Source organism: Myotis nattereri, assembly GCF_964212035.1.
Source record: "Myotis nattereri genome assembly, chromosome: 10".
Taxonomy (NCBI): Eukaryota; Metazoa; Chordata; class Mammalia; order Chiroptera; family Vespertilionidae; genus Myotis; species Myotis nattereri.
In genome coordinates this window covers 80,832,553-80,856,705 of record NC_138085.1, presented here as the reverse complement: position 1 = coordinate 80,856,705, position 24,153 = coordinate 80,832,553, and the positions used below count along the sequence as shown (strand labels likewise).

Sequence of the window (24,153 nt, the reverse complement as noted above, 5' to 3'; positions counted from 1 at the left end):
GGATCCTCCCCGCGGCGAGTGCGCTCACTCCCCAGCCCTGGAGCCGCGGAAGGATATTGCACTTTGTTTACCGAGCCAGGACCGAGCCCGGAGCTGGGCCCGCGCCCGGGGCCCGGAGCTGCCATGGCAGAGGCAGCCGCCCGCGCCGCCGGCGGGCGCTGGAGCCGCCCGAGGACTGGCAGCCTCGAGGTTGATTGATGGGTAGGCGGTTCAATGAGGAGAGCCCGTGCGGGGGAGGGGCGGGGCCGGCTCCAGGATGAGCCAATGGCGAGTGCCGCGGAGGGGGCGGGGGAGGGGCGGAGATTCGGTGGAAATGTGTCGGTGACATTGAATGGGGAGACCGAGCGCGAGCGAGGCGCGCGCGCACACAGGCGCACACCCGGCCGCCCCGCTAGCTTAGAGATCCCGGCCACGTAAGTGACTATTAATACCGCCTCGCCGGGAGATGCGGGCGTGCTGAGCTCGGGGACTGGCCTCGGGCACCGTCGGCCATCCCCTGCAATTTAAATACTCTTACCTCCGAGGGGGAAAGGAACACCTAAAAGAAGAGGAAGAAAAGCCGGCAATTTCCTCCAAAACCAATCCGTCCGGGCAGATCGGGTTTAGGGTAGGGGAAGCGGAGTGGTTGCAAATTCTTCCAAGGCAGGATCCGGTGACCCGGCGGGAAGGAACGCCGCGGGCTGGCAGGGCTGGGGGCGCATCCCCTCCCAGCGCCCCAGGACCCCCGGAAGCTCGGGCCAGCCGGGGAAATCGGAGACCATTGATCTGCCCTGGACTCGGCCCGCGCTTCTCCCTCTCCTCCGAGGACCATCCGAAGCGCCGGCGAGCGGCGGCGGCATGAGCCTGTGCTGACCGCCGGCCGGCCGGCCAAGCCCTGCGCTTCGCCGCGGTACCTGCGCCCGGCCCGCGCCGCCACCCCGCGTCCGGCTTTGCGATCTTTTGTTGGCAGCGCTGACCGCTCCAAGTTAAATGCTCCCTTGCTCTTTTTTTTTTTTTTTTTTTGGTCTGTTTGTTTAATTCTTGGGAGAGCTCTTGCGATCTTGGAAAAGCCTCAGACGCCATCTACAGTTAAGTCGTAGATAACTGCCCTCTCCGGCAACCGCCCCCCCTTCCACGCCCCCCCACCCTTTCCACCAAAAAAGGGGGTGCAGCGCGGATTCCGCCTGCCGCGCGGCGCGAGCCGGTAGACCCGTGCGGATTTCCTTTCTCTTTTTGTCGGGTTTCTAACGCGTGGAGAGCAAGCGGCCGCCGTGCGCTCCCCGAAGACTGCACCAACTCGAGCAGGGCTCCTGCCACCCAGCCCGCCTGCAAGTCTGAAGCCTGCGTGGGGGTCGCTGCGGGGGACCCGGCGCTGCAGCTCCCGCTTGAGCAACCCGGCTCCTCGCCTAGATCCACGTTGGAAACAGAGGGAGAGAGAAACTAAAAGTGCCGCGATTCTGCACATCGCTGGCTGCTTTGGGGCAACAAAAGGACCCGAGCCGCTGCCGACCGAGTCCCCCCGGGAGCCGGGCTCGGAGCAGACCAGGTGCCCAGCTGCGCCCTGTGGGGGCTTCTAACTCTTTCTCCGCGCAGCCCCCTTCCCGTCCCCTCCCCTCGCGCCCCCTTTTAAAATCCGTGGCACGGAGGCGCCTGCAGCCGCGCTCGCCAGCGACTCATCCCTCCAGCGGGTTTTTGTTTGCTGGTCGTGTGCGATCCCCACACTCATGAACATACACAGGTCTACCCCCATCACAATAGCGAGATATGGGAGATCGCGGAACAAAACCCAGGATTTCGAAGAGCTGTCGTCTATAAGGTCCGCCGAGCCCAGCCAGAGTTTCAGCCCGAACCTCGGCTCCCCGAGCCCGCCGGAGACTCCGAACTTGTCGCATTGCGTTTCTTGCATCGGGAAATACTTATTGTTGGAGCCTCTGGAGGGAGACCGCGTTTTCCGCGCGGTGCATCTGCACAGCGGAGAGGAGCTGGTGTGCAAGGTAACGAGCCCTCGGCTGGGTTTGGCTTTTTTTGTCTTTTCAAAAAGATTCCCAGGCCTTTGCCGGGGGCGGGAGGTCGCCCAGCCTGGCGTCTGGGGAGGGAGATTCCCGGGTAACACATCCGTGGCCTGGCTCCAGGGGCTTCTTTATTTATTTGTTCCCGGGCGACTAGTTGTGGCGAAGTTTTCCGAGCGGCGCAGACAATGGGGCGGGCTGCGGCGGGGGCGTCCTGGGGAAGCCCGGAGCGGCGAGGGCGGCGGGACCCCGCGAGGGCCACGGACACGCGTGGCCCCAGAGGCTCGTGGAGCGCCTCCGCGCGCGACCCTGCGTCCCACCGCCCAGGGGATTTCTCCGGGTGTCCAGCCCCCTCCCCTTCCAGCCGGGAGCAGGGAATCCCCCGCTAATTTCAAGGCAGAGATGGCTGGGTTCCTCTCGCAGCCATTGTTCCGAGCAGCGTGCAGGTGTTCGAGCTTTGTTCCGAAGGTGCCCTTTCAAAGGGACGCACAAAGGTGTCCCCTCTGGCTGAGCCGAGGGGCCCAGCGCAGGGAGCTTGCTTCTGCCTGGAGCCTTAAAAGGAGGCTTGTGGGTGGAAATCAAAGCCGCCTGCACACCTCCGGGTGTAGGAAATAGTGACTCCTCTGGGTCCCTGGCTTGTGTCTGTTTCTTCTCATCCCCAGACTTCCGTGCTTAAAGGCCCCTGGCGCTCCCCCTCTCCCCAGCCCCTGCCCCCCCCCCCCCCCCCCACACACACACCTTTGCCTGTAAGGTTTGGAGCCTCAGGATATTCTCCCTAATACAGAGATGGACCCTACGATTTCCTTTTTGTCTTTGACCCTGAACAGTGGCTGGTTTATGCATGTGTGTCTGTGTGTCTTTGTAGGCACCCACGGGGCACCAGGCGAGGGGATGAGCAGGAGGATAGTTGCAAAAGAAAAAAAAAGGACATTAGAGCACACCTCTTCCGAGGAATTGGACATAGATCAAGAGCTCATTGTCACTTCATTTTAGATTTGCTCACTGTTGTTTTTCCCCTCACTGGAGGGTGGGAGTGGGGGTTGGGGGTTAGAGGGGTGGGGTGGAGAGGGGGGCCATAAGGAGTGGGGACCCCTGCTGTCTTTGAATTGCCTGACACTTTTACCATTAACCACAGGCTTTATTTCATAGGGGACTGGCGTGTTTCATTGTAAGACCTGGGTTTTGTGGAACTCTCCAGTCAGTTTTGCAATTGCTCGGATTAGACCTCGGGGGGGAAAAGGAGAGACTCTTAAATACTGCTCTCTGCTTGCACCGAGCATTTGGTATTTTGCATCTTCTGAGTTATTGACACCCAGAGCAACTGTGCCTGGTTAACCAAAATTCAGTAGGCTATTCAGCGCCGGGCTGGATTCTCAGAAGACCGACATCGTTGCACAATAGGGTAGTCATCCTTTGAAATGAATGAATTCCACAGAGCTGCCACTCTGCTAGGAAATATGCACACTCACCCAGCAGTGAGCGTTTTCACTCCTTTCGCTCAACTCGGGCACAGCATTTTCATATTTTGTCAAAGGCTGGAGGTGCTTTGAAGTGAGGGGACTGCCACCCGAGCGTCTGCAGCAGCGTCTTGCTGTTATTTCTTTGTTTAAAAAGCAGAGGTGCCTCGGGCCCCTGCTCTCTTTCTTCCTGGGTTCGGATTCTTCGAGCCATATTTCACGTTGGGCTGACCCCACAGTGTCGTTTGCAGACTTGCTCTCTGGCCCCTCACTGTACTTCATCTGCTGGTTTCGTGATGGCAAAGATTGAAGCAGCCCCTCGCCAATTACTGTGTGGCTGCGAGTGGCTTTAAGTGCAGTATCATTGTTCTGCTTGACAGAGGTCATCCCTTCCAGGCACAGCAGCCTCTGTGCCCCTGCCTTTTTACCAGAGGTGATGGTGGCATCTCTGCAAGCACAGTGGAGTGCGGGAGGTGCTTGGGAGCTCTCAGGGGTGTTTCAGGCGGCTTCCATGAGCTCCCCTCAGATGTGTACTGTGGGCGCTTAGCTTACTGCAAGGCTGAGGGAAACCTACGCATCGATGACTTAAAATCTAGAGTTCTTGTCGCCTAGCTCTGTGTTGATCCAAGAAAAAATAGTTGCAAAAACAGATCAAATGTAAAGATGCCACTGATTGCAGAGGACTGTATAGAGAATTCTATGGGACATTACAGGGGTGGGGGGTGGGGGAGGGGGGAGGGTCATTTAACCCAAATAGTCAAGCCTGCTCATTGTCGCCACACCTACAGTAAGCAAAGGGAGGGAGGGAGCTTTAAGGGCCTGTAGCTTCTGGCTTTCATGGAAGTGCAGGTAGTTACTGTGCAGATGGACATACTACCATCTTGGCAGAATCCTCCCCTCCCCCTTTTTCTTTGCAAATGCTATTAAAGATGGCCCAATCTTACTGCTTTATCTGAACTGTCACATTATACACCTGAGGGTCTAAATTAAACATTCAAAAGCAGCCGCCAACCAGGCTCCTGGCTCAGTTTTGCACTTGAAGGTGATGGTTTAAATACCAATCCAAGCCCATAAATGCCTGTTATAGCTGCTAATAAACGTTTGATTCCTGCCCATTTGGGAAAACATTCGTACTGGCTTTATTTTCCATTCTCCGTCCACCATCTTGGAATTGGGTCTCTACAAAGGCTATGGCTACCTACTGATGCTGCCATGAAGGTGTTCCATTTTCTTTTTTTTAAATCTACATCCATTCAGTGTTTCAGCATGGGGCGGGAGCAGCGACTAAAGGTGCTGAGCAAAAAAAAAAAAAAAAAAAAAATCACTTTTTATTCTTAACAAATGCACTTGAAACGGGAAGTATATTGTAAATAACCGTACCTCCACAAGCACGGGCCAGGAGCCTGCAGCCGGCTGGCAGACACGCGGCGGTTATGTAAGCACAGCGCCTGCATTAGCCTCTGCAGAGCGCTCACACCCGCCGAGGTACCTGAGGCTGCCTGGGTCCCTGCTCCCTGTCGTCGGGGTCTGGGTGTTACAGTTGACTCAAGCGTAGCAGATGCTTAATTGAATGGACCTCCAGGGTCAGCGCGCGGAGGTCATCCTTTGACAGCCTCGGGGTGTGATTTGTGGTCCCTGGAGATGCTCAAGGACTCATTCTTAAAATCTAGGGCTTTCCTGAGACGGCTCATTATGGTTCATTCACAAAGTCACTGCGCTTCCTCGCCCAGGGTTTAGCACCGGCGCTTCCCAGGCTCTTGCTCACCCTGTCTGATTCATAGGTTTTCTTTTTGGAAGCTGAGAGTGACTTCACTCATGGATTCGGAGGTGGCAGCCTGCATCCGTGGATGGTTTCAGGAGGCCTGTGTCTTCTCTTAAAATAAATCCAGTATTGTGGGTGCATTTGGGAATGGGAATTGTCGGCTAAGAGCTCTTCTCAGGTTCTCATGTGGGATCCAGACCCCCAAAAGGTCAGTGGGGCCCTAAATCAACGTCTCCTGTTTATGAAGGGGGGGGGGGGCGTGACCCTAAATGCTTTGTACCCACGTTATCCAGATTAGCAGTGGCCCAGCCAGGATTAGAGCCTCAAATTTGGTGATTTCTAGGCAAGCATTTTCCCCAGGGCCCTGCAGAATGCTGCTAAAGGAGAGCATGTTTTAACTCATGAAAGAGAAACACGGGAAGTTAAATGATGGTGCATTGATCACACAAAGCATCTTGTTGTTAGAGCGATCCCGCTCTCCAGGGAAGCACCCCACCCGCGCCGGCCCCCACTCCTGCAGGCACAGGATGGGTTCTCGAACCCGCACTCCCAGGCAGATGGTGAAACCACATTCCAAACCCAGGCCTTTGTGGTCCTGATTCAGGGGAGGGCTGCAGATGAATGAAAGCTTTTTAATTTTTTCACCCTCAGAACTCTCTGCAGGCTAATACCTCTCATGTCTGTTGCAAAAAGGTGTGGAGGGTGGATTTTCTATTTCAGTAACCCCACAATGAGGCGGCATTTCACAGGCTCGTTTTGATTCATAGGAAATCGTTGCATAACTGATTCATTGAGCTAGAATCTGCGGAGGGAAGAGAGAGAGGAGCATGCCTGCCTTCCTCAGAGCAAGGAGAGCGTCCTATTCCCAGCCCTGCCACCAGGGGCTGGATGGGACTTGCTCTCTGGGGCTCCATTTCCACATCTGTGAAAGGAAGGCAGGGCGGCCTGGGTATGTAATCGAGTAACTGCTAATGTGTCGTATAGTGCTATATGACTGCGTTGTATTGCCCAGAGTATGTGGTCTATAATGGTTATACAGGTAGCTGAATAGTGTTCATGTCCATCTTTCTTTTCTTTCTTTTTTTCTTTCCCGGAAGGAACATAAGGTGTTATCTCTGTAGCTTGGGATGGATCAGTCTCAGATTTTGTATTAATTCTTCTTAAACAGAGTTAACTGGGAGAAAAAAGTAATAAAACTGACCTTTTGTGGTGATTTTTTTTGTTTTGCAAAAACACTCTTACCTTGCCCTAACCGGTTTGGCTCAGCAGATAGAGCGTCAGCCTGCGGACTCAAGGGTCCCAGGTTTGATTCCGGTCAAGGGCATGTACCTTGGTTGTGGGCACATCCCCAGTAGGGAGTGTGCAGGAGGCAGCTGATCGATGTTTCTCTCTCATCGATGTTTCTAACTCTCTATCCCAGTCCCTTTCTCTCTGTAAAAAATCAATAAAATATATTTTTTAAAAAAACAACCAAAAAAACCACTCTTACCTTCACTTTTTCATATCACCCTCCCAAATAGCCTTTGCCCATATTACACATGATGTCTGGGAGGCCCAGAGAGGTCCACGACTTCTTCAAGGGCGTACGGCTGGCAGGACACAGGCCCAGGGTGGTCTGGGTTCCAGGTCAGCACACCCTTTGTCATCGCAGAAGCTGGTCCCTGTGGGAGGTGCCCGCATGCTGTGATTGGCCGTCCAAGGGCCCCTCTGACTCTTGTCTTGTTGTTCGCTCTGCCCTAGGTGTTTGATATCAGCTGCTACCAGGAGTCCCTGGCCCCATGCTTTTGCCTGTCTGCCCACAGCAACATCAACCAAATCACCGAGATTCTCCTGGGGGAGACCAAAGCCTATGTGTTCTTTGAGCGGAGCTATGGGGACATGCATTCCTTCGTCCGCACGTGCAAGAAGCTGAGGGAGGAGGAGGCGGCCAGACTGTTCTACCAGATCGCGTCTGCCGTGGCCCACTGCCACGACGGGGGGCTGGTGCTGCGTGACCTCAAGCTACGGAAATTCATCTTCAAGGACGAAGAGAGGTGAGTCTCATTTCCGTCCACACCACAACGGCTGCTCTGAGCAGCCTGCTGAGAGCTGCGTGGAGGCTGTTCTGCTGCCTGTGGGCTGGGTGTGGGGAAGACAGCGTGGAGGGACAAAGGGGTGAATGTCATCAGGCTTGACGTGCCCTTGGAAAATAGTCACCCCTGACTCCCAAGGTGTTACCCGATGCTCCAAGGACAGGTGCAGGGTATGTTGTGACCTGCCAATTATTTTGGTTTTGGTGTTCTGAACTCTGAAGGTGGCTTCCAGCCTGGGTGGCATTTTCAGTGTGAATGAGGCAAGATTTTCCAATCCCTACCTTCAGCACATTCAGTGCCTGGCATCCATCCTTTAATATTCATGCATTCATTCATTCATTCATTCCCTCCTTCAATGGATATTTCCTCAATATATAGTATTAGTCACAGTTCTCAGTGCTATGAATAGCAAGATACATTTACAGGCCCTAAATAAAGGTAGGTAGTGGGTCAGATGGGATTGGGAGCTGGGATGGTGGTACCAACTAGGATGGAGAGTCCAGAAGGCTTTTTATAAGAGCGATGACTCTGGGGCCAAGACTTGAAAGAGGAATATGCCACAGGCAACGTGGGCAGGACCGGCCTTCCAGGTGAGGAGCCTGCCGCTGCACATCCACGGCCCGCGAAGGTCCCGGTTATTTTCGGAGACAGCTGGACAGGATGCTGGGCATCTGGCTTCCATTTCTGGTTCTTCCATTAACTCATTACATTCTATTTAGCAGACCCCACGGGGGCCCTGCTTTCTCCTCCAGCTGACTTTGATTGAAAAAACTCTTTCAAGTTCCTTTTTCCTTTCTAATGAGCTTTTTGGAGGGGGGGGGGGGGGATAGAGGCAGCTGATTTATCTTCATCGCTGACTATTCCAAGAATTGTCCTAGAGGGCCTACGTGCGTGAGGTCACGGAATCCTCAGGGCCGCCTGTTGGGAAAGTGGATAGTGGCGTGCAAGTCCATGGTCACAGCTGTTGCACACCGCCTGAATGCAGGTCCAGCACGCGTCACTCACGCAGCCCACATTTCTGGAATGCCTTTTGTGTGTCTGCACAGGGCTTGCTATCTTCCGCCCCAGTGGCCTGTGATATTTTTGGGGCTGCTGCTTGTAGGCATCTGAATGAGACCGGTCCGGTGGCGTGGGCGTGGGTTTTCCCTCGTGCGCTTTGAGCTGATTGGGAAGTAAATGCCTGGGAAGCGTTTGGGGATTAACACGGGAAGAGGGCCTGTGGCTGCGTAACCCAGATGGAATAATTCCGTGAGCGTTATAATCCAGAGGGTGTACAAAGTGCAGACGCCGCTGGGTTCCCCAGGCCCACAGAGGTTGGGTATCATTCTGTATTTATACCCATTAAGGGGTGTCAGAAGTACCTGTGGCAGTTACCTCCAGGTCTTGATAGTGAATGGCTTTTAGTTTTATTAACAAACTGAAGGAGAGAGAGATACCCTAAGATCTAGAGCAGTGATGGCGAACCTATGACACGCGTGTCAGAGGTGACACGCGAACTCATTTTTTGGTTGATTTTTCTTCTTTAAATGGCATTTAGATATATAAAATAAATATCAAAAATATAAGTCTTTGTGTTACTATGGTTGCAAAGATCAAAAAACTTCTATATGTGACACAGCACCAGAGTTAAGTTAGGGTTTTTCAAAATGCTGACACTCCGGGCTCAAAAGGTTCGCCATCACTGAAGAGTGTGGGGGATGCTTATCTTTTCTGCAACTCAGAGGCTTCTGCCCTTGGAGCCTGGAGGCCCAGGCCCTTACCTGGTTTTGCCTTTAATATCCGGTGTGACCTGAGTTGGTTCCCTCCCCCAGCCTCCAGTCCTTATCTCTGTCCTGGCTGTTATATTGGCTCTTTCTGAGCTATAACATTCAGGTATGTGCTTCTTTGAGTATTCTCATTTGGAAGGTGGATCTATACCTGAAAAGGCATCCTTTAAAAAAAAAAATTATTGTCCCCCTTTTTCCTCTACTGACCCCTTCTAGCTGCCCTGCTCCCCCCCCCGCCCCCCCCACATACCTCCCTCAGGCCTTCACCACCCTATTGTCTGTGTCCTGGGGATATGCATATATGCATACAGTTCTTTGGTTGATCTCTTCCCACCCATCCACCCCTGCCTTCCCCCTAAGATTCAGCAGTCTGTTCTATGCTTCTGTGTCTCTGGATCTGTTTTGTTCATCAGTTTATTCTGTTTATTAGATTCCACGTATGAGTGAGATTTTGCCCTCCTGTGTTCTGCCTTTCTTGGAGATGTATCCAAATGTAAATTACAAATGCAAGAGTTAATATTTGGTGGCATCTATAAGGTCCTTCTCTGAGGTTATCCTGTAACTTACTTCTCCCTGTAAACTGGAGAGGTGACAATCACATGTCCGGGTTACTGAGGGGGGCTCCGAAGGGCAGCGTGGGGGGGGGGGGTCTCAGATGGGAAAGAACAATCGCCTGGGCAGATTCTCTGATGAGACAGCTCCCAAGAAAGCCCTCTTGCCCGACAGACGGAGTAGGACAGCAGGTGGATGCCCGTCTCTGGGATCCCCTTTTGAAGCACCACCTTTGATCGCCTCTCTTCAGAGAGGAGTTTCAGGCATCAGCAAGCACCTGGGGTGGCAGGTCCAGCCATGGCTCACCATGGTACATGTGTGTTTGTGAAGTGAGGCAGAGTAGAGTGGACGTCCCAGGTCACAGGACATAGAGCAGGAGTGGCGTCTGGGAGTCCCCAAGGGTGTGGAGAGCCAAGCCCAGAGGTGAGCTTGCTCCGGTGCCCACAGCCAGCTGGCAGCAAATAGGGGCTGAGGCAGAGCTCACACTCGCCTTTGTGGGGCTTTCCCCAGGCTTGGCCTGCCCTGCCCTCTATGACAATGGGTCGGAGGGTTGCCAAGGAGCATGTCTTGGCAAAGCCCAAATCCTTGATGTCCTAGCGCCTCGGGAAGACACACCAAGATGCAAGAAGCTTCCAACAGGAGGACGGTGATCATTGGTGTTCGCTTCAGAGTTATGTTTGACTTTTGCAAAAGAGCATGACCCTTGCTAGAAAGAACTAGAAAAAGTGTCCCATGTGGTTGGGAACCCAGAACCGTTCCCTAGAACAAACATATCAAATATAAACCCTTTTGCATTTTAAGGAGCATTTGCCTTTTGAAAAAGAAAACATTAGCCTGTCGTCTGTCCCCCGCATGGCATGTGTAAGAGCATGTGGTCCTTGTAGCCCTGCTTTCCCGAGGGGCCACGGGAGAGGAGAACCGCCCCATCTGATGGGTGGTGATGGCCACACAGGAGTGAAGTGACCTTGCTCAAGGTCACACAACCTGTTTGACGATGGCGCTAGCCTGGAAATCCTGTCACTTCACCCCAGAGCCCCATGGCCTGCTGCGGTCCCAGGGGACTTGCTGTTCTGAGCATGGCAAGTGTCTCCGTCTGGTAGGTCTGAGAAGGTCGTACTCACTGTTCTCATCAGGAGCTGCTAAGACTTTTTTTTAAACCAACTGTCAAGTGTTTGTAAAAAGGGAGTCATGCCTAGTAGCCTTTCCCTGCTTCGCGTTGTTTTGGTTTTGAGCCTCGGTTGCAGAGAGTGAGGCCCTGGCTTGTCACGCATCAATCACAGTTGTCCCTCGTGATTCCCAGCAGACGAGTCTCCGGGGCCCGCACAGTGGCCTGCAGGGAACAGAAGTCCTGCAGGGGCCCTGGGACCTCGTGGGGGCCTCGCTGCTGACAGATCTCACCTTCTACCTGGTAACTTGGACCTAACCCATAGGCATTTCAGTAGGACCGAAGCTTCCTCCTCTCCTGATAGGCAATGTGGGGAAACCGTGGGTTGGATCTGAAAGACTTTTGGAAGGGAGATGATGGCATTTGCCTGTTTTCTGCACCTTTATGCATGGTCCTCAGAGGGAAGAGCAGAGAAGAGACTCGGAAGGGCTGCTTTATTATTAATCTTCAAATGTTTGCACATTAGTCTTCTCAGAGATAGGCGTCTCCTTCCTTGATGCCCTTGAAAGTGATCGGAGGCACAAGTATTACCCATTGGAATTGGCGACACCTGGTCCACAAGGAGACCTGCCTATGGGTGGCTCCCGTGCGTAGACTTTCCGTCCTGGACCACCTGGAACTCTGAGTCCATGGTCAGCCATCGAGTGGCGCTGCCAGCACCGGAAGTCATTGCCCACGGTCACCCTGCAGACGTTGTACACAGATGACACTCAGCCTTGCCTTCGACTCGAAGCCCGTGTGCCTGTGCCGTCTGCCTCTGGGTTGCAGTAGCAGCATCTCAGACTCTCCTGCTTCTGTTTTATTTTGATTGAGGCTCGAGATTCAAATTCTGGCTCTACCACGATGAGCCACCTGATCGTGGCTACGCGATGTAACGCTTCTAAGCTGCAGCTTCCTCCGAGCTGAAGTGACAGGGGCACCCCTGAGAGGTGGTTGTGAAAGTTCAAGGAGAGGATACTTCGACTCACAGGGTGGGGCGGGCTCTCACTGATGGACAGCTGGTCCTAGAGTCACTGATGAAACTATGGTGAGCGGTTCCCAGGGTGCTGTGGGTTCCTGGGGGAATGAGGCCCGTCTCTCCGGCAGCCATTTCCGTGAAGAGCGGGGGCTCGTGTGATGTCAGGGTTCAGATTGAAGCCACATCCTCTTCTCTCTGTTGAGTTATCGTCACTGAATCAGTGCTGGGAGGGTCACTGGTAGAGGTCAAGTGCATGTGCTGTGGAACCTTCTGCTCTGAAAGGCCAGACGGTTGACAAGATGGACGCAAAGGAAGGTGGACACCAGGCTCACCGGAGAGTGAAGGGTGCCACCCACCGGGCCTGGACCGGCCGTTTCCTGCCCTGCGCCTCCACCGGCCCTGATGTTTCTGCAGGCACAGCCCCCCTTCTTTTGTTTTTGTTTTGAGGAAGTTAAACCCCTACCCTGGTTGAATTTGTCCTGGGCACACCCTTTGCACCCACAGTTCTTATAGTCAAATCTGCATGGGAGGGGCCCCCCTGAGTGTGGGTTGGGCCTTGAATCTATAGAGGGCAGTGCCCAAACCCCCAAAGGGTGTGCCCGTGTCTGTGTCCTCCAGCCCCCCTGGCCTGCTGTGGCATTAGAGTGGTCTGCGTGGTCAGCTGTTCTTTGGGGCCCCGTGTTGCAGTCTGAGCCCCTCAGGGGAGGCCTGCGCTTGGGAGAGGCTGGTTACTCCCGTGTGGAGGCAGAGCCACTGTCTGGATAGGGATCTCTGCTCTTGCACTTAACCTTGCCAAGTCCCCTCACCGCCTCTGCTTAGAGCAGAACAAGACTTTCCCCCGGGGAGTCAATGAATGAGTGCGGTGAACCCGTGCTTGGCTCCGAATTCGCACCTGTTGTCCTGAGCCTCCCGCCACGGGGGTCTGTCTCTTGGGGTGACCCGGGGCCATCTCGCTGACTCGGGGTGGGAAGAGTCCTCTCAGCTGGGGCAGCCTTGGGTGCAGGCAGGGCGGCCGAAAGGAAGTCCCTGTTTTGCCAGCTTGACCCCTCTCCCTTGGGAGAAGACTCCCTGCCACCCCTCACTCCCCGCCCCAGTCAAGGCCCAGTGTTGACATTTCATTGCACAGAAATGCCGCCGTGAATGGAGAAACATGCCCCTGTACATGTTTCCTCTTTGGTTAGAAGATCTTTATCAATTGACGTCACACGTTTCATTTCCTCTGCTCTGTGGAAGCTGATCTGTGCCCGTGTCTGCAGGGGGGAGCTGGGACCCTGTGTAGGAACCTGGGGCCACCTGTTCCATCCCCCGCTGCGCCTCATGCTGGGGATGGGGGCGTTTCTCCCTCCCTCCCCAACCTGGGCCGGGCTCCTTCTCTGTTGTTAGCATCTCTCCTGGCTCTTCCTTTAGATCTCCAGGCTGCTCCTGCCTCTGTTGAAGCTGTAAGATCCAACAGGGCAGAGAGGGCAGGCACCGAGCCCTGGAGACTGGACTCTGCTTCCTTGCATTGACAGCCAGTGACATGAGCTCCTGGAATTCCTGTCTTTATGTTGACCCTGCCGACCCTTGGGGAGGCTCAGGTACCAACCCTTTTTCCCAGGATGACGAGGAGTCCTCTCCCCCAACTCCCACTCTCTGTCACGGGGCGCCTCTCCGTTCTGCGTGCCCATGTCTGCATCTCAGGAGCTGTCGCTTGGTCCCCACTCCTGGAACGCGGTGGGCACTGAATCAGTGAAGACCCCCTTCATGGAGTAGGAGCAGCTCGGATTGGGTTCTAGTGACAGAAGGAGGGGGGCAAGGAGGAGTACGGGCCATGGGTGTCATTGCCTGGGATGCGAGCCTGAAGGACGAAGGCGTATGGATCTGCCGTGGACACACCTTTCAAAGAGAACCACTTCCCCAGGTCCACGTCGCACGAGAAATCCCCCAGCGTTTCCGTCTGGATTGAACGATTTATGCAGACCCTGCCATCGGTGTCCGTGTTGGGGTGTCATTTCCCTTAGGAAGGGCCTAGGCGCAGTGCTTGGGGAGCTGCCTCGGGGGAACTCTGCTTAGGAATAGACTCAGCAGGAGGGAAGGGAGTTTGAGCAAAGGCCGGGAGTTCCCAGCATGCTGTGTGTCAGGAGGGACATGCTTTGGGGAGACTCTGTGCGGGGGGACAGAGGAGGCTGAAGGGACTGGCCTGCGCCCTGACCCCACCCCGCCCATGGGGCATGGAAGGAAAGTTCTGGACCCTAAGCAGCCGGGCAGGTGCGCCTGGCTGTCTGCGAGAACAGGGCTGGCTGGGCCCTTGTCCCAGCATTAGCGGGAGGTGGTGTGCAGACGCCTGCCTGTCTGAGGGGCCAGCGGGGATGATTGATTTGGGGCCGGGGACCCTGCAGGAGCAGGGCTAAGTGCGGGGCAGCGGGAGGCCACTGGCGCATTGATGAGGAGCCCTGAGCTGCTTTGTCTGTCTGGGGATTCCCTGCCTGTTCCTATGGAGACGGCAGGCTGTGCTGTACCTTCCTGAAGAGAAGGCTTTGGAGGTGGTGGCTTCCCCGCTCTCCCGGGGCCAAGAAGACTCTGGCGACTGTGCCTGCAGGCAGTTAATGTAGGCCCAAGCATGAGGCCCGTGCATGAGGCCAGGCAGCGGTGCAGTGGGAACACCGGGGGCATGAGTTGGATTGAGATTCTCATCCCAACTGTGGGACTTCCTAGCAGGTACTTCACCTTTCTAAGCCGTGATGTTCTCCTTCATCAAGCCCAGCTCCCTGATGTGGGTGTGAGGTGCCCAGAGGGTACAGCTCCTGGCACAGCTCACTAGCCCCTCTCCTGGGCCCCTCCCCGGGGACTCTCCTTTCCCTGAAGCTTCTCCCTTCCTGGTGTCCCGGCTGCTCTGTGCTCACTGCTGAGCAGCTTGGCCTTGGAGCTGGGCCTGTCACTGCATCTGCTGGACCTGGTGCGTTGGTGGCTCTCAGAGGTGACTGCTGGAAAAATTTATGCGCATAGGAACCAGAATTAAAGGAGTGAAGGTTTATTGGGCAGAGTTTAGCGGCCCGTAGAGACCCAGTGGTGGCTGCCAGGTTGGCTTGGTGCTGGGACGGTCCTTCCCTAGCTCTGCCCACCCCCCACCCCCTCAGCTACAGCCCCAGGTGGCTCTTTGCTAGCACCAGGACTGGTGACCAAGCGTAGCGTCGCAGTAGCAGGCAGAGCAAGGCCAGACCTGGCTGCAGTTGATGGTCTCACTTGACCCTTGGCCGGCTTGGACCCACCCCCTGGAATGGCCTTCAATGACTTCTCCGGATTCCACTGACCTCAGGCCACCGGACTTCCCATCCTGGCCAGGCCCACTTTGCCTGGCTGAACTCCCAGCCCAGCCCCGCCCTGGCCCAGCCTGTCCTCATCGCTTCCTGCCCAGAGCTCAGGGCTGTGTAAAGGTTTAAAAGCCAGGCCTGGTCTGCTTGTGTAGGCCAGTTTTGAGATTTTGGAAGGAGCACTAAATTCGGAGGCCAAACACTTGGGTTTGAACCCGAGCTCTGCCACTCAGCTGCTAGGGGACCTTGGACAGGTCGCATCGGCGTTCTGTACGTCAGCTTCGTCATCTGGTACATGGGCAGGTCCAGCTTCCTGTGTGCGCCTCGTGAGCTCCAGCAGCTCCAGCGTGTATGTGATGATCTGCATAGGCCTGGGCCTTGTTGGTCTCTGTGTACCCAGGGTTTTCCTTAAAGGTGTCCCCATTTTTGACAGAGGAAACCTGGGATGCTGGTGCCACGATGTACTTTGGAGAGAGCTCCCACCTCAGGATCCTCCTGACATGGATTCGGAGCTCAATTTTTTTCAGTTACCCTATTCAGGACCCAGCACGTTTCAGTCCCTGGGCCTCAGTCTCCTTACTTTTTAGGAAGCTTGCACATATAATATTTGCCTTTCAGTTTTGTTAAGAGAAATTGAGACATAGACTGAAGAAACTCCAGTATTTATTTATTTATTTATTTACTATTTATTTCAGAGAGGAGGGGAGAGGGAGAGAGACAGAAATATCAATGATAAGAGATTTATTGATCGGCTGCCTCCTGCATGGCTCACACTGGGGATCGACCCTGCAACCCGGGCATGTGTCCTGACTGGGAATCGAAGTCATGATCTCCTGATTCATAGGTCCATGTGCAACCATTGAGCCACTGGCCGGGCAAGAAATTCCAGCATTTAGACGTTCAGTTTGTGGTTGCTATTGTTACTATAATTATTATCATCCTAAGGATGCCATATAGGAAGTGTTGCTACCCCTATCGTTTAAAAATTAAACTTAAAATCAGGACTTGTAAAGCTGACAGAGCCCTTTTCAGTCCACGTCGCCATACGTTTTCATTTATAAATGTGAAGGCCAACGCTGCTCCCCAAGGCGGGGAGCGGAGCTGTGTCCTGCTGGTTCTGGCTTCCTCACCTGGCTCGGGAGCCAGCGACACCAGGCCTGGCACTGGCTGGGCCGGCCCCGTGCGAGCCACGTTCATTCAGAGGTCGAAAGCAGAGCAGGCTGTGCCGCGCCTGGGCTGGGGCCAGGTTGCAAGAGGCATGCGGGGAGGCAGCGTCTGGGCCAAAGGCATCCTGCCCTGGGCTCGTGGCTCTCTCCTCCGAGAAGCCGCAGGAACAGCCACTGTCATTTGCAGTGTTTTGGTCACCAGCATCTCCACCGTTCCTCCTTGTCACTCTTGGGACTCTGTATCCTTCATGTACCACCACCTCTCGGAAGCCCACCCTGCAGACCTCCCCCAGGACTGAGTAAAGTGAGCAGGAGCGAGCTGGGCACCTGGGTGGGGGAAGGACATGCCAGGTTGGGGGAAAAACAAGTGCAAAGAGCCCAGCAAGGAATCTGGGCATAGAACTCATATCCACGTCCATCTGCCTGAAGCTTGTCCATCTGTCTTCCCCTCCAGGCTCTGGGGTCGAAGTGAGACCCTGTCTTAATAGGAAACGCAATCTGAGTGGCCAGCATGTGCCGCTGTGTTGCTGGGCTCTCGGTAGATACTGCACAAGTCCTATGGGAGCATTGCTCATTGAATCCCCCAGAACTGAGAAAATGGGTGTCACGTGTCATGCCTGCACCCCCAGTTCCTAGTTTAAATGCCCAAATGATGGACATTTGAATTATTAGGGCCACCGATGGTCACGAAAATAAATTTCTTCACCTGGAAATTTATAGTCTTCGGGCTCTTCAGGGGACGTCCGATGAGGAAAGCAGATTCATTCATTTCCTCCCACTCGGACCCACGCAGGTGCTCCGCCAGGCCTCCCCCACCCACGTTATAGAGGCGAGGGCAGTGGCCCCCATTCCCGGAGGGGGAGTCAAGCCCCAGAGACCTTCCTTGTGTAACAAGTCCATGGGGACTGGACCGGAACTCCAGCCCAGCTCGGTCCCTGCCATGCGCACCCTGGAAGGACCTTGTCTAAAGACGTAACCCAGGCCGCCCGCCTCGACCCTGGCCTGGGAGTGATGTAAACAAGTTCAGGATGTTCCCAGAAGCAGGCAAGGTCAGACGCCTGCGAGGCTGTTTCCTCTGCGTCCTTTTCCTGGCTTCTCCTTCCCTCCTCCCTCCCCTGCCTGGGATGCATGTGCTCCTCCATCCAGGGAGCAGGCGCCTGCCCTGGTCCTGGGCGCACCTGTGCTGCCCACGTAGCTGGAGCCTCGCTGGCTGAGCTCACAGCCCAGAGAGGCGAGCGCCCGGCCCCCAACTAGCCCTACTAGCCGACGAGCGTGCTCACCCTCTCAGCCTCAGGCTCAGGGTCCACGTGGAGGAAAGATCATTTTTTGCTTTGGAAGTTGATCTTAGGAACTTTGAGAGCAGGCGGAGGTACCTGGCACACGTTCCGTGCCATAGCGTGGTCTTTGGTGTCTGGTAATTTTCGAGTTGCACTGGCAGGCCGTGTGGCTGCCCTGCCCCAGCACACACCACACCGGATGTAACAAGCAGGTAGGGACACAACACATGGGTGAGCTTGGGGACAGCTGGACCGCAGCGCATGGGGTGTCTTGATTTCACTCTCAAATTCCCTAGGTATTTGCATAACCTCTGAGTCCCATCTCCAAGTGGGGAGGGGTGAGGAGGGGGCTGCAGGGAGGGGTTCGTTGACAGGAGAGAGCCCTTTCGCATTTTCTAGGGCCCTTTCTGGAGAAGGACCCCAGAAGAGGGTTTAGGATGCAGGTGTGTGGTCCTTGTTGCCTCGGGGGGGGGGGGGGGAGGCCTGGGGGGAGGGGGAAGGAGAGAGTCTGAACCTAGGGGTGTGACCTGGACAGGGATGAGAGTGACAGGGCTTTAGATGGGGCTTAGGAAAGAGCTCGAGGCGCTGCAGTCTGTCCCTGGAAGGGCTGGGTGGCATCTCCCTCCACCCGCACCGGAAGTAATTTACAGCACCTGCTTCCGTGGCGCCTTCACGTGACCTCACTAAGCCTGGCCAGGGAGGCAGCTGGTGCTTGTTTCTTTAAAGCTGAGCCCACAGAAGCGCTGAGGGCATAACTGTGAGGTTGCCTTTCACCCGTGGACGAGTGTCTGCCGTGTGCCGGGGACCAGCGTGTGTGCTGAAGGCATCGCAGTAACACAGGTGATGGTCTCTATGCGCAAGGGGCCCTCAGCCACCTGCCTATGGCTCCAGCAGGGGGAATGAGGCGATCACCCCGGGATGAGCATGGGAATAAGACATAGAGCGAGCATGCGTAAGTACTGAAAGACGATGCGTCGTGTTCAGGTGGTGACGAGGGGGTAGGGAGCAGCGGGGTGGGGGCTGCACTATATGGGTGGTCAGGCCAGGCCTCTTGCATAAAGTTCACCTGTGCAGAGACCTGAGCGAGTGGGAGTGAGCTGCACTGGCGTCTGGAGAAGCGCATTTGGGGTGAGGCCTGAGGGGGACGCTGTTCAAAGGCCTGGGGAAGGACCCAGGTCCGTCTGCGTGTTTGAGGAACAGTGGGGAGGCTGGGATGGAGAGAGGGGCGGGGGCTGAAGACGAGGCCTTGGCGAAGGTGTTGGCCTTACCTGGTGAGCGTCCGCAGAGGAGCCCAGCCCCGGGCTTGACCCTCCGATTCCAATTTAGTGCTCATTTCGCTTCTGTGTTCCTCTCCCGCTGGGTAGGCTTATTATCATTATTACTGTTCTTTCCACTGTGATGATTATTCCCGCAGCTCCTCTGCTGCCAAGACAGTGCACTTGGAGTTGAGGAGTCTGGCTCCCTCCTGAACTCGGCAGGCGCGTTTAAGGGTGAGAGTGGGCGGAGGAAGCTGTGGAGAGAGCCCACTTGTGCCTGTGGTTTGTGCTTCCCTCCCCTCCGCCCCTTGACTCTCACTGACTCACCTCCAATCACTGCTGTGGGTCAGCCCACCTGCCCCCTTAGAGGAGAAAAAGCAAAGCAAGAGGGGTCTGTGCTCAGTCGGCACGATTCCGGATTAGCACCCTCGACCCTCCCTGCCTTTCTGGGCCATTCGCTGTCGGGAGAGGAGGAGGGAGATGGTGTGGACCACGGGTTAGGACAGAGCAGGGGGAGCACATGTAACAGATCTGCTGCTCTGCATCCTGGAACCCCGGGATGTCCATCCAGCAGACGTTCAGGCTGTCTTGTCTAGATAGATGCCCAACAGTGAGAAGGTACTTCATGCTAAGGAACCTTACACTTAAAAATGGTAAATGTAGGAAACTTTACCACAATAAATAACTAAAATAAAAAAACAAAGAAAGGTTACCCTCTTCAATAGTCCTCTGCAAGGCTGAGAGGCGTAGAGGTTGAGCGACTGCTCCACAGCCACACCGCAGGCGGAGATGTCTGGCTTCAGTCCACTCTCCTAGCTCCAACCCACACCATTTCTTTTTTTAAAAAAAAAAAATATTTTATTGATTTTTTACAGAGAGGAAGGGACAGGGATAGAGAGTTAGAAACATTGATGAAAGAGAAACATCGATCAGCTGCCTCCTGCATACCTCCTACTGGGGATGTGCCCGCAACCAAGGTACATGCCCTTGACCGGAATTGAACCTGGGACCCTTCAGTCCACAGGCTGATGCTCTATCCACTGAACCAAACCAGTTAGGGCTACCCACACCATTTGTTGCTCATGGATGGAAATAAGTACCGGGGAGTTGTCACTCCGTGGTCTTTGAAACTGCTACCATCCAAATATGAGATCTTAGCCTGGCCGCTGTGGCTCAGTGGTTGAGCGTTGAACTATGAACTGTGAGGTCACGGATCAATTCCCAGTCAGGGCACAGGCTGGGTTGCAGGCTCAATCCACAGTGTGGGGCACGCAGGAGGCAGCAGATCAATGATTCTCTCCCATCATTGCTGTTTCTGTCTCTCCCTCTCCCTCTCCCTCTCCCTCTCCCTCTCCCTTCCTCTCTAAAATCAATAAAAATATGTTAAAAAAAACAAATATGAGATCTTAGATTCAGCTGGGATTTCCTCAGACCTGTCCTGTGGAGCTCTCCCTGGATGAGTTTGAGCCTCGCCTCCTTTTCTGGGGCTCTCTGAGTAGCGTTGGTCATCGCCCTAAAAGGCCAAGATGTGCAGTAGGAGGAAGGCGAGAAATAGCAGTGATGGACCGGAGTCAGGGCTCTGACTGAGGACCCTGTGGTATTTCCAAGCACTTTTCTCTTCTCTGGGCATGTGAGCCTCATGACACCTGGGCAACAGGGAGATGAAGGAACCACTTGATGTGACTGATAGGGACCTTGTAGGACCTAGTTGGTGCTATTTATGAGGTTCTAACCCTAAATCTAGTCCTTCCTCCCTGCCTATGTCACCTTTGTGGTAAGCCTTGATCAGGGTGACGGAATAGGGTTCACTGAGTTTATGGGACCTGAGACGCACTGGCCCTCTGTGGGGGTGGCAGTGTTCTGGGCTGGGGGAGTAGGAGGAGGATTGTGGTGTTAAGCACTGAAAGGTAGTCATTCTCAATTTTCCCCTTAAAGAATCACAAGATGGGGAGACAGGGATTCTCTGGAGGCCTCTTGGCTAAACAGAACCCTGGGCTGTGGGCTTGTGGTGCTGGGTCGGGGACAGCCCTCAGTCTGGAACAAGTCACTTCGCATCCTGGTCCTCAGTTCCACTCACTGGAAAGTATGTATAGCTAATGATAAGAATTCAACTGATTTCCAAAAGTGTTTACTGACTACTTAACTTTATTTTATACCCAGCGATGATATCAAGACCCACTGCATAAAGGCCTAGATTCCAGGGACTCAGAGTTTCATGAAATTCCTCCACCTCTGCTCTTACACAGTGCCCCCAGGAGAGTCCTACATTCGTGTCAGCCAGCACTGTGGTCCTCACACGGCAGGGGGGAGATGGGGGAACAGCGTGACAAGTTTGAGAAGGCTCTTGGGCTCATCCTATTATTGACGCACACACACCCATGCACGCAAGCACACACACACATGTACACACGTGCAACATGGTTGACTTAAGGAGACATGGGGTCAGGCCTTCTGTTTCCCAGCTAAAAGGCTTTGAGCAAGTTACTCAAGCTCTGAGCCCCCATGTTCTGACCTGTAAAATAGGATCGCACAACCTTCCGTGTCTAACCAAAGCATTGTGTGAGGCCAGAGGGCACTTGAGTAAAGTGAGAGGTCCTTGCAGACGGTGTGTGCCAGGTTTACCAAGCGTGGTGGACAGAGCTTCTGTCAGCTTCCCAGTTGGTTGGATCTGAGTTCAGATCTTGGGAATCCCAGTCATTACTCAGATGTGACTTGGAGCAGGTGACTTGATGTCTTGTTCCCTCAGCACCAAGACGAGGCAATGCTGTTCTTGGTGACCTGTATACTTGATAAAGGGTTGAGTCCTCTAATAAGTTGTAAGCTTCGTGCAGAGTCCTTGTCAGTCTTGCTCACTCCTGTGTCCCCAACTCTGGAAGGGGGTCTGGCACTAGAAGGTGCTCAGTAAGTAATGTTGAAGGCTGGTGAGCGGATGAAGGAAGGAGTAGGAGTCTCTGGATACCGAGCAGGAGCTATGATGTAATGATGTGTCGGAGCACCCTCAGAAGTTCATGTGTCCCTCCCTTCCTTGCAGGACCCGGGTCAAGCTGGAAAGCCTGGAAGATGCCTACATTCTGCGGGGAGACGATGACTCGCTCTCCGACAAGCACGGCTGCCCGGCCTACGTGAGCCCGGAGATCTTGAACACCAGTGGCAGCTACTCGGGCAAGGCCGCTGACGTGTGGAGCCTGGGCGTGATGCTGTACACCATGTTGGTAGGGCGGTACCCTTTCCATGACATTGAGCCCAGTTCCCTCTTCAGCAAGATCCGGCGCGGCCAGTTCAACATTCCAGAGACGCTGTCGCCCAAGGCCAAGTGCCTCATCCGGAGCATCCTGCGGCGGGAGCCTTCCGAGCGGCTGACCTCGCAGGAAATTCTGGACCATCCTTGGTTTTCTACAGATTTCAGCGTCTCCAGTTCAGGATATGGTGCTAAGGAGGTGTCTGACCAGCTGGTGCCGGATGTCAACATGGAAGAGAACTTGGACCCTTTCTTTAACTGAGCTCACGCCCCGCAGAGACTGGGCTGGTACCGGAGCGGCAGAGGGCAGCGAAGGGACTTCCTCCAGGGACCACACGTCACCTGGCTCCATAGCAGGAATGACACTGACACTCACAGGTTTCTTGGTTCAAAGAAGGAAACCCTTCAAGGAGCTGACTGAACATGTAGCATGGGGACGAGAGGTGTGGGGTGGGGTCGGGCCCTGGGGCCGGGTCAGGGGTGGGGGGAGCCCCCTGCAGCTTCTCCTCCCTGATGTAGCCCCGGAGACCACCCCCCTCAGTTGGCTCTGTCTACCCCACTTTTCATTTTGTTCAAAACTAGTTGCAGATCCTGACAGAATTGAAACTCTCTGCCTCAAACCCACATCTCGGCATCGCACTGTTAGCATCTAACTTCTTGTCATGATTCAGGGAAGGTACAATCGGCCAAGGGTTTTCTTTTCTTCTCCTTTTTTTTTCTTTTGAAACAAGCCAACCACCTATCTGATCATTAAATGGTCTCTTAAAGACAATTCGGTGCACACAGACTGACATGAAACCTGGGTGCTAAACTAAAAGAAAAGGAAGTCCAGTTTGTGTCTCTTAATCGCTCTCTCAACTCATTCCTTCGAGGTAAAGTATCTAATACCCCGTTCGGGAAGGGACATGTTCATTCTCGGCTCCCTGCAAAGGGCAGGGGGGCCTGGCCTTTCATAAGCTATTCTGTTTCGTGTCAGGAAGCTCTTAGAAGTCAAACTTCCAGAGCATCACTGCTCTCACAGTTTAAAGAAGGAGAAAAGGAAGGAAGGAAGGAGAAAGGCATGCGCCTCCTTAGGCTTTTTCCTGTTGAATGACCAGGGTTGCCTGGGAGGCATCGCGCTGGGCGGAGATGGGAGTGAGAGAGCAGGAAGCTTGGAGTCGGAAGCTTCTACAACCCGGGGCTCTCAAGGAGACATGTCTGTCTTTGTTCGATTGGAGACGGGCGAGACAGAGCAGGTTGTCCCCCATGTGTAAAATACAGGGCGGCTCTCTCGTTCCCTTCGTGGAGAATGACCCTCTTGGCTTCGAAGGCCCTCTGGTCTGGACAGAAACCCTCGGTAGAGATAAGTGGGAAAGACAATAGCTGGAAGCGAGGATGCTATAAATACAACAGCTTCTACCCCCACACGCACCTTTGTATCTTCGAGAACTCTTCTATTTATTAAGGAAAATGTCACATTGTGATGTATTAAGCCAGTACTTCAATTACGGGTTGACTTGGGATGACATGTTACATGCTGTCGTTAACATTTATATATATATATACATATATATATATTATTTTTTTCTTGTTTGAGTATTTTTGTCCCTGAAATAACCTTTCCTTTGGCTTTTCTAGGTAGCTTTATTTGATTTTGAGTGGCCAATGTTTTTTTTGTTTTTTTTTTATTAACGGCTTTTCTATCGCTGTATGATACAGAACTCTTTCGGCATAAATATTTGTGTTTCCAGTACCTCAGTTTGGATTTTACTGCCTGTATACGTTGTGTGAACTGGTCCTGTTTTTGGGTAGGTGACACGTGGACTCTAGTATGTAAATGTTACTTGAATCTGTGCTCCATTATCGTATGTGGCATGTATGTGCGGACCGTGGATGCTTCACGCCTGCCCAACAGGAGCCCGGCCGGCCCCTTCCCGAGAGGGCGGCTCCCCCGTTCGTGTCCGGAGACAAGGCGGCCATGGACGTGCCCCGGATTCTATTTTGATAACAGAAGATGGAGAGGAGAGGCTTTTTACACTCTGAGGATGGTGCTGTGTCGAGGAGGACCTGTTTCCTTCCCTCCCGCCGTATTTTTTAAGGACCCGGGAGGAGGAGAGAGTGGTGACATGCATGGTGGGAATCTGTGGCCTCTGGTGCTTTGTCCTGTATTTGGTTTAATGTTTTTGTCCTAATCTCTTCAATCAATAAAATTGTGCGTATTTAACTA

General features: G+C 54.1%; 1 protein-coding gene across 1 annotated transcript; it reads left to right on the top strand.

Moving 5' to 3' along the window:
- Nucleotides 1-1,457: 1,457 nt before the first annotated feature.
- TRIB2 (tribbles pseudokinase 2) lies at nt 1,458-22,760 on the top strand. Its single transcript, XM_081101605.1, has 3 exons — nt 1,458-1,973; nt 6,948-7,240; nt 21,741-22,760. The coding sequence occupies exons 1-3, from the start codon at nt 1,704-1,706 to the stop codon at nt 22,207-22,209; spliced, it is 1,032 nt and encodes a 343-aa protein (XP_080957731.1). The 5' UTR covers nt 1,458-1,703; the 3' UTR covers nt 22,210-22,760.
- The last annotated feature ends 1,393 nt before the right edge of the window (nt 22,761-24,153 follow it).